Source organism: Azolla caroliniana, unplaced genomic scaffold (genome assembly GCF_043228905.1).
Source record: "Azolla caroliniana isolate FFs.n. ecotype wild unplaced genomic scaffold, voAzoCaro1.0.p SCAF_11, whole genome shotgun sequence".
Taxonomy (NCBI): domain Eukaryota; kingdom Viridiplantae; phylum Streptophyta; class Polypodiopsida; order Salviniales; family Salviniaceae; genus Azolla; species Azolla caroliniana.
In genome coordinates, this window is record NW_028230446.1 from 15,820,655 (window position 1) to 15,830,907 (window position 10,253).

General features: G+C 38.3%; 1 protein-coding gene across 1 annotated transcript; it reads right to left on the minus strand.

Annotated features, from left to right (window-relative positions):
* Positions 1–3,276: 3,276 nt before the first annotated feature.
* On the minus strand, positions 3,277–5,763 carry LOC147857998 (eukaryotic initiation factor 4A-9). Its single transcript, XM_087327039.1, has 4 exons — positions 5,671–5,763; positions 5,193–5,299; positions 4,235–4,665; positions 3,277–4,024 (listed from the first exon to the last, which is right to left on the minus strand). Exons 1-4 carry the CDS (start codon positions 5,736–5,738, stop codon positions 3,389–3,391), a joined length of 1,242 nt encoding a protein of 413 aa, XP_087183165.1. The 5' UTR covers positions 5,739–5,763; the 3' UTR covers positions 3,277–3,388.
* Positions 5,764–10,253: the final 4,490 nt, after the last annotated feature.

Below are 10,253 nucleotides of genomic sequence, written 5' to 3' on the forward strand. Positions count from 1 at the left end.
ACCGGGTCGCTCCGGCTCTCGAAGTTTGAGAAATCATTCTTTATGGGATGTCATATGGTTTGAGGCTCCGAAGTCTACAAACCATATGTCCTCCGGATTGAGGGCACTAATTGAGGTAGAGGCCGACATAGAGTTTGCTCTATGTTTCATCATAAACATTCCGCCACGGTCGAAGTTGTATGCATACATTCCGCCACGATCTTCGTAGTCAGAGTTGTTCCCATACATTCCGCTATACTCTTCGTAGTCGGAATTGTGTGCGTAATTCGTGAGTTGTCGGCTTGTGGAAGCCGATTCACGCATCTTCTTTCGGCACTCTTCTTCGTGGTGGCCGAGCTTTCCGCAATATCCGCATTCGGTTGCGTTTTGACGGCTCGGGGCGGAGTAGAAGCTCCCCCTTCTTGCGAAGGTTCCTCGTTGGCCTCCGTTTTGCGGCCGAAATTGGGAGTTGTTGTCGTAGGTCGGACCTCGTCCGCCTTGTCCTTGGCCGAATCGGCCTCTTACTCGTCCGTGTCCTCTTCCTCCATTAGAGTGCGTGTAGAGCATGTGGCCTTCCGACTCATTGCTCCTTGTACACACGTGGTTTTCTTCGACCAATAGCATTGATTGGAGCTCGAAGGAGGAGGGAGATTTCTCCCGTGCTAGAACGGTGGTTCGCATCGCACCGAACCGTGGTGCGAGGTCGCTGAGGCATATTTGCACCATCTCATCATCATCTATACTTACGCTTATTGAGTTGAGCGAGTCGCAAAGCTCCTTGATCTTCAAGGTGTATGTCGTGATGGATATGTCCCTTTGTTCAATGTTGTTCAACTCTTGGCGGAGTTGAAGCTTCCTCGCGGTCGTGTTGGCGGCGAAAATCTTTCGTAGATTTTCCCACGCTTCCTTCGGCGTCTTGGCTTCTCGAATGTAATCGAGCATGTGGTCGTGAACACATGTCGCCAAACAATACATCACGCGGCTTGCGGCTTGCTCCCATGTCGCGTATCTGGGAGCCGCTTCGGCAGGTCGGTCTTCATGCGCTCCTTTGATGTAGCTCCAATAGCCTTGTCCGACAAGGTATTGGTGCATCTTGTACTCCCAAGATGCGAAGTTATTTCGATCCAACTTCTCGGTAGGGAGAGCGCTCCCCATTTGAATATTCATTATGTCGATTCTTCTTCTTCTTCGTCTTCTCTTTTCGAATGCGAGCTATGTAGCGAAGCTACGATAGCTATGAGTCGGTTCTTGGTTGTCGGCGTAGAGCACAACACACGATCACGATGAGGCGAATGGGCTAGATCGAGCTACCAAATCGCTCTGATACCATGTAAAGAATCAAGAGATGGATTCTTGTGAAGCAGAACAGATGTGAGTTATGTGTGTGTGTAAGAGAGAGAGAGAGAGAGAGAGAGAGAGAGAGAGAGAGAGAGAGAGAGAGTGAGTGAAACACAAAGAATACGCAAGGTAAAAGTATATTAACAAAGGAGAAACACTCAACGTTATACTAGGTGGGAGGAAGGTGCTTTATGTAGTCACCCTCTCTCTTCATTAACTACAAGCCTCATGGAGCATGGGGAATGTGAAAGCTCATAAGTTATGTGTCATAGAATATGATTCTATGACTCATACTAAATGCTAGAATACAAAGTGGTGACATAATGGTGACTCTTGACCGTTGGAGTGTCTCTTCACTCTCAAGGTGAGTTCACACACTAGACCAAGTTTAGCTTGATTCTCAACAGAATATATCATGACTTGGTTTTTTTATCATGTGTTTTTTGGCAACTTGAGCCCAAGTGCGGCTCATCATTTACAACATGTATCGGCCCTTTCCTTGACAAGGAACATTCCTTAGCTAAATGTCCCATTCTTTTACATAAAAAACATTGATTTGGTAACCCAACATATAAAAAAATTTGTCTCTTTATCTATTATACATTATGTTGAGAGATGGAAATAAACTTTAGGAGTTTTCACTACCATTAGTGGTGTTAAGCATGAATCCCTACTCCCACAAACTCTGATGGATCGCAATCAATCTCCCATGGATGTTAAAAAATATAACTATCTACTAGGTTTATGCATTAAATAATGGAACAAACATTTGACAATGCAATCATCCTACTTTCACTATGCATTGACTACGTGACACTCTTAGCAAATCATTTAGAAGATGCACTAAAGTTGAGTGTGTTGGAAGACCTTTATATTCATTGTTGGTTTTGCTTGTGATTGATCTAGACAGGCAATCATAAACCAAACATTATGGGCAAGAATTAGTCACTTAAATCATAAATATTTTTGAAAGACATTGGCCTTGAGTCGTTGCTCTTCATTTCAAAATGAGAAAAGGGAATCACAATTGGACACAATTGCTCCTCGATATATATCAGCAGCTCTTGAGTGTATTTGGGAACACATTAAAAACATCCCAAATTGCTCGCTTACAAAGTTTCTCTATTGATATCCCCTTAAAGTCAAGGTCGGATAATGTCCATTGAGATTCTCACATCAATTTCCTAGAATTGAATGAAACTAAAGCATAAAACTACCATAGATGTAAAAAAAAAACTACTTGAATTTGTTATTCTATTCGATCTTACACCCTTGCATTGGGCCACAAAGAAGAACAATTATTTTCCTACAATGGTTTAACTTTTATCACAAGCCAACTTGTTGTGCCCATATTTTCAACAATCATTAACCACACCAACATCCCCCTCCCAACATTTGATTGCAACGTCTACTATCATGGATTACCCTTGTAATATGGAATGAAAAATGAAGACAATTTTAATAAAACACTCTCGATAGTGTATTGCATGAAAAATGAAGAGTACATAGTTGTATTTATGAACACTGACAAAATCTCAAGCAATTTGTTATATACAATTTATAAATACACTTCTGGCAGTGAACACGCCTACATTGAAATAACCTCACTTTTACGACTACATATAGTGCTTCACCCATTTACTTTTACCTTGATTTCTCATTGTGACACACCAAGAAGTATAAAATGCATTTACAATTTCAAAGAGTTTAAAACAGGTTATCGAAGAGCCTTACCATCAGACTTCATACTACCTTAACATACAAGAAGCTTTGATTCTGTTTCTTATAAAGTAGAATTGAAAAGACTATAGAGTATCAAAAACATGAATCCTAACACAGCATATGTACTTTACAAAAACTGGAAAGATCTGGGACAACTTATAACTCAAAAATCTCATTTCCCTGATAAAAATTCCGAGTACAGTGAAAAAAAATTGCAGTAGACAACGAATTCAGAAATAAGAAAAGAAGTTCAGAGTTTGGTCATTACTCATTAACAGACACACAAAGTAAACCGAGTATTTTTAAAGCATCAAAACGCCCCAGGTAAAAAACATTTCTCTGGGTTTACTCAGATGAGGTCAGCAACATTCTGGGGCAATTCTTCAATGACAACATTGTAGAACCTCTGTATATCTTGAAGCATTCTCTCATCGTCTCTAGTAATGAAGTTGATAGCAACTCCTTTCCTTCCAAACCTTCCACTGCGCCCAATTCTGTGGAGATAATTCTCAGGCTGAGTTGGAAGATCGTAATTGATCACGAGTGAAACCTGTTGCACATCAATTCCGCGGGCCAAAAGATCCGTTGTGATTAAAACCCGAGATGACCCTGACCGAAACTCCCTCATAATGATATCCCTAGTGTTCTGATCCATATCTCCGTGAGTGGCTGAGACAGTGTGATCACTAGCTCTCATCTTGTCTGTCAGCCAATCAACCTTTCGGCGTGTGTTGACAAAGATGACACTCTGAGTGATGGCAAGGGTCTCGTATAAATCACAAAGTGTATCTAGCTTATAATCTTCCAAGTCGACATTCACATAGAATTGCTTGATACCTTCTAGTGTCAACTCATCTCTTTTCACTAATATTCTGACAGGCTTGTTCATGAATTTCCTCGTAATCTCTAATGCTTCTGGGGGCATTGTAGCAGAGAAAACACCAACCTGGATTTTCGAAGGAAGCAGCTGGAAGATATCATATATCTGAGAAACAATTAAGCAAACAACTATTAGTTCATAGATGTACTATCAATCTGAAATAGAAACACCATGAGATGACTGCATTCAGCAATGTGAAAAGAACAATATGAGATGCAGTATTTGTGTCATGTATACCATGTGAAATAAATTGCACAAGCCAATGCAAAACAGATTGATTTGTGTTTACAAAAGACAAATTTAAACAACCCATACCTGATCTTTAAAGCCACGTGAGAGCATCTCATCAGCTTCATCAAGGACGAAAATCTTGATATAATCTGCACGGAGAGACTGCCTCCGAAGCATATCATAAACCCTTCCTGGAGTGCCAACAACCACATGTACACCGCTTTGCAGAATACGCTGATCCTCTCTTACACTGGTCCCTCCCACACATGCATGAACCTTAACCTGTAGGTAGTCTCCTAGTGCTCTCATAACTTTCTCAATTTGCTGAGCTAGCTCTCGAGTGGGAGCAAGCACAAGAGCTTGGCAATCAAGTAGATTATAATCCAGTTGTTGTAACACGCCTGAACAAAAAGTTGCAGTTTTTCCGGTTCCTGATTGAGCTTGTTGAATGACATCAAGACCTTTGCAAAATGGAACAATGCCTCTTTGTTGAATTGCAGATGGTTTCTCAAACCCTGTACACAAGTATTCAATTGAATAATCAAGAACAAAATTGTCCTCTAAAGAATAAGAGTCCCAACAGTAAAAGCCATAGATAATATGAAATTAAACTGCTTCATTGTTATCAAGTAGAATCAAGTCCGGTTAAAGTGCGAATTCTTGACAAAAAATAATTTATTCAAGCATACCCGAAAACATTAAAGAAAAAAAAATATTGAGATCATGCACCTAATAAGCTTTATATTAAAGTAATTTCATTTAATCTCCACACCTAAACTTCGGATAGAATCAAACAGTAGAAATATAAACACTTATCTACTCAGCATGATTGAATTTATATCAAATAGAATAATACTTCAAATTTATTCGCACAAGTATGACCATAACTATATAACACGTACAACCATCACATCCACCAGTAATATGTAATCAGGTCAAACCAAAGACATACGTGAACAATCCATATCAAGAAGATTAACCATGCGTAGAAAAATCATAAACTCAACACATATTATAGAGAAAGATAAGTATTGAAACATACCATATGCATAAATTCCTCTGAGCAGATTTTCGTGCAGGTTCATGGAATCGAAGCTCTCATTCACCTCATCCCAGGTAGATATGAGATCATCTCCGTCACCAGAAAGCCTGTCGAGAACCATAAAAAAATCATTAAAGCATAAAACAGAAGAAAATGAAAACATTATCAGATAACTTCATAATAATATATCGACATTAGAAACAATAAAAATCGGTGCAAAGGAACAGTAAGAAAATAAATCGAGACATACGAAAAACAAAACGGCACAAGGGAAAATCATCGCAATAGAAAGCTGCTAGTCATAGCGAAAACGAAGTGAGAGGCTCTTTCGACAAGGATATAACCAAACGACGATACGGACATAGAACAAAGTCCCATCGCAAGAACAGAGAGGTGAAAGACGACGCCAAAGAGAATTACATGTACTAATACAAAAACAGCAACACAAAGGAGAGATAAGGAATCCATAGAAGCTTACACAGCGTCCATTTTACTGTCATATTGATGAGCATCGAACTGAGAACCGTCGGGAGCGAGGCCAGCCATAGAGAAAAAGGCAGGTATTCTTTTCCTGCGGGGAGGAACCAAGAGAAACAGTAAGAAATGGGTGTTAATGGGGGTAGAGAGAGAGAGAGAGAGAGAGAGAGAGAGAGACTTGCCTGGAGTCTGCGGAAGCTGGAGGAAGACGATGAGAATCAAAAGGAGGGAAAAGCCATTGATGCAGAAACCGAGTTTTTTAGGGTTTTGCAGAAACGTCCGGTTTCACACATGGGCCGCCCATCACATCATCTCCTCAAAATTTAAATACGATGGAGAAGCTTCTTCTTCCTTCTTCCTTCTTCCTTCTTCTTCTTCTTCTTCTTCTTCTTCTTCTTCTTATCTTGTTGCTTCGATCAAATGATTTTAGATGTGTTTTTAATGTGTGCACAAACTCAAGTTTTTTATTGTTTCTCATGTATGCATGGCTTCGGGTTTACCTTTCAAAGGAATCCTTAAGCTCGTTGTATGATTTGTGAATGGACCTACGTGTTGGTCACTTCCAATGAAACAAAGAAATCTCCTCTCTCTCCCTTGCCTTTTCCAACCATTCCACTTGCCATTTTATTATTCTTCCTTCCATGGTTTTCTTCAACCAGGCTACGATCGAGAAAGGTATTGATAGTTAATCACCTTGCGCATTCTTAAGATCCAACGTTGCGTTGGGTTCATTCAAGGTGTCTATGCATGTGATAACCACAATGACATATATTCCATTTGCCATCTTTCTTATAGAACCACCATGAGACATTTCCAAGTAATGTTTGTGGAGGTTATAGTGACTCTCAGGTTTCAATGTCCAAGAATTTTTAATTAATGAACATTATAATTGAGTGTGCTCGTGCTAACTACGTGGCAAATGTGATTAAAAATGACTACATGTTGAAGCCATGAAGACGACAAATTCAAATATGGTAAACAATGGAGCATTGTAGTAGAGTATGGTACATGGACTTACAAACATGTACAATATGCATAATCAAAGGCTCTCTTGGTTGATGTTCTAATGCATTGTTTGGCATCATAATACTTCACTTGTAAAAATCCAAGAATGATATGCCACAACAAGTGGAGATAATTATTGTGCAAGAAGCTATGATTCTAGATGGTCCTCTTTGGAGGTGTAGAAAACCCGTTATTTTGTCCCCATTTTAGCCCACTTTTTACGATGAATATGTACTTTATTGATCAAATAGTGGCCAATGTATTGATAACCATTTTGACCCCTTCATCGTAATGAGTTTGGCACCTCTTTGTTCCCAAGCAATTGATTCTTGATAGCCATGGCTTCACTGATATCATCCTTTGGGAAATTGCATCGATCTTATTCATATTGAAGTATCAAACCCACCCATTATGAGAATGAACTAGCAATATTTCATCTTACAATATACGATGTTGCAAAACAACAATGACATGATAAATTTCAAAGACTTTATTATCATCGTTGTAATGCCCTCGATCATAACCCATGCACACGAGCTAACCATGGCCATTACATTGTAGGGTTCGCGATTAAAAACATTACCTCTATCATAGCACGTGATCCCCCCCCCTCCTAAACTTAATGCTCTTTTAACTCCAACATAAGAATTTTGAATTAGGATAAAGGGGAAGAAAAACTATCCTGACACTCTTTCAACTCCAATTTAGTAAAAATAAATCAGAACAAATGGAAAGAAAATACATCCCATGTTTATTTACTAAGAGAATGAGTTTGGGTAAGTTTTCATTTCTCGTAAACCCAAATGTTATAGTCATTCGATGCATAATTGTTGCATTATTTTATAGCTTTGATGTCATGTGAAATTGCATACAAATGGGACATGTTTAATCAAATTGATTGACAATCAAACATAACAAAAGCAATAATGTGTGTATGTGCACACATACGTTGTTGTTTTTTTGTTGTCATCTTATTTGCTCAAGTAATCACAAAATACCAACTTGATACATCAATGGCATGTTGATCTCCACTATTCTATTTTCGGGTTCACTTTGTGGTATTGTAAACAACAATAGACAACTCCTTGTATTTGTTTTCTTCTATAACCACTCTTAAAGTAACCTAATGATCCTCGATGAAGTGTCTAGGTCTAAAACTTGCTTGGCCAAGTGTTATTTTGTTTCTACTTTCAACCCATGCACTTGTTTTTTGCTCCACATCACTAATAAGAGACGTTCTTTGCTTCGCATCGCATAAATAATATTTTACAATAATGTTAACTTAGTAGACTTAGTGTGACATCATATTTTCATGACGAACAAGTGGGAGTCTTTGCGTTGTTACATCGAACACGACATAAGAGACATGGGAAACACAAAATGTTCAATGTTCATCTCAGCTCTAATCCAAAAATGCAACGATGGCCACAATCAATAAAAAGCAAAATAATCGGTTGAGAACTTGTTTGATGTGTTTTTGTTAGCAATTATGATTAGTATTCACATCATTTCATGGATATATCACTCTATATCCAGAGCAAAAGTCATGCTACAATATCACATATCAAAGAAGATTTGAGATGTAATACATTCTTGTACATTTGACGTGATGTATACCTGTAGCAAAGAGAGGCAACATTCAAAGACATGCTACAAGGGTTGGCCTTTGTGCCAAATGCTTGTTGTGTGGATGTATATCACGAGGGGAACAAATTATGTGTTCAGAGCATGAGCCCAATATTAGCCATTGTCTAGCTATATAAACAATAAACTTGTATCAAGTGAGTTTGTAACAAGATAAAACAAATCCCCAACATGAATCAACACATATGATTGAATAGTTCCATAAAGTTAGAATAGTCAAGTATATACACACACACACACACATGATATATGATGACATATTAATCGAGGTTTGATGGAAACGAAACAACAGTAGGAGTCATGTGAATGTGATCGCACAAAGTTGTTGCATTCGAAGAGACATATACAAGGATACATATGTGCAGCTTATTGTTAGCATGACACATGGATGAAGGTGCAATGGAAAACAAGTAGTTAATGAGTTATTGCAAATGTTTATATTACCGGGTGGTCGTCCATCCGAGGAACGACAAAACAAGTTAGCACGAGTCATCAAATGGACATACATATATACACATAACACATACACATACATATATGTATATATGTATACACAAACACACAAGTCACATAAATATGTATTTTCGCTTGAACAGACACACAAACATATACGTTATGTAGATAGATAGATAGGACACATACATACTGATACATATATGTATATACATAACACCAAATCATGACAGGGGCAGAGGCTACAGTGGTGATGGTGACGGTGGTGGAAGCTATGGTGGGCGGAGGCTATGGCGGTGAAATGATCTTATGTGATAATGCTAGAGTTAAAAATTGGGTTGCGCTAGAGAAATTCCTTATATGGGAAATTATATGATGCATATTTGGGAGTATGTAGACATGGGCTGTGCTGATTTTCAAGGATTCCATTTTAACTGATGTTTTCCTGCTTCAGGTAGTCAGGTGCTGCTTAGAGCATGCTGCCTCAGCGGCAAAGACATTCCTTACGTTACATGTGGTGGTGGAAATCAAAGAACCTGAACCCAGTGTGCCAGCTGGTAACCCCATGGATAATTCAGGTAAATCTGATATGAATCATTGCATGCATATCTTAAATAAGAAATAAGACTGATGTTTGATGTACATCTAGATGCTCACACTTGATTAAGGAGTGCATGCAATTTGCTTGTATGATATATATCCTTATCTACTTGCTTATACATGACATATACCCACATCTGTGAATGGATTCCTTTGTGCATTATATTTACACTTACATGTTTCTATAAACTCATATTATACACAATCGTTTATATTCGTATGCTGAACGCGGTGCTTTAGGGACGTGATAGATCTATATTGATGTATATCCATATCATACAATAGACATGTTTTCTAACAGGAAACTATTTTTGCAGGATATGGCTACTAAAAGATTAAATTTCAGGATAGGTAACAACATTATTTATGGACCGACTATAGCAAGTTTTGTAGCCAATGTTCTGGTTGCGGAAATTTATTCTTGTGAGCTGTAAAAGTTGAAGTCAAAGAGAAGGGTTGTCTGGATAAACAAAAATATAGTTCATCTAACATCCCAATTGTTACTTGATGTTACAAAGGCGAAGCAATGTATAATTCTTTGCAATATATATTGTTCACACACTGTTGCTGGTAATGCAAAGTGGCGGTAAAAAAATCTGTAAATATGTGCTTATTCAAGTGGGTGTTTTTTTAAAAGACATGATGTTATGGTAGTGGCATGCATTCATATATGGCTTGCACATATATGTACTCAAGAATATGAAAAGTAAATTACCAATAGTGTTTCTTTGAAACGACGATCTTGGTGCGTAGTGTCGAAACCTAACTTGGAAACCTTTCAAGGAGGCGAAAAAGCAAAGGGAACATGGGAAAAATTCATATATGGCTTGCTTGCTCATCTATGTACTCAGGAATACGGAAAAGTAAATGATCAATAGTGTT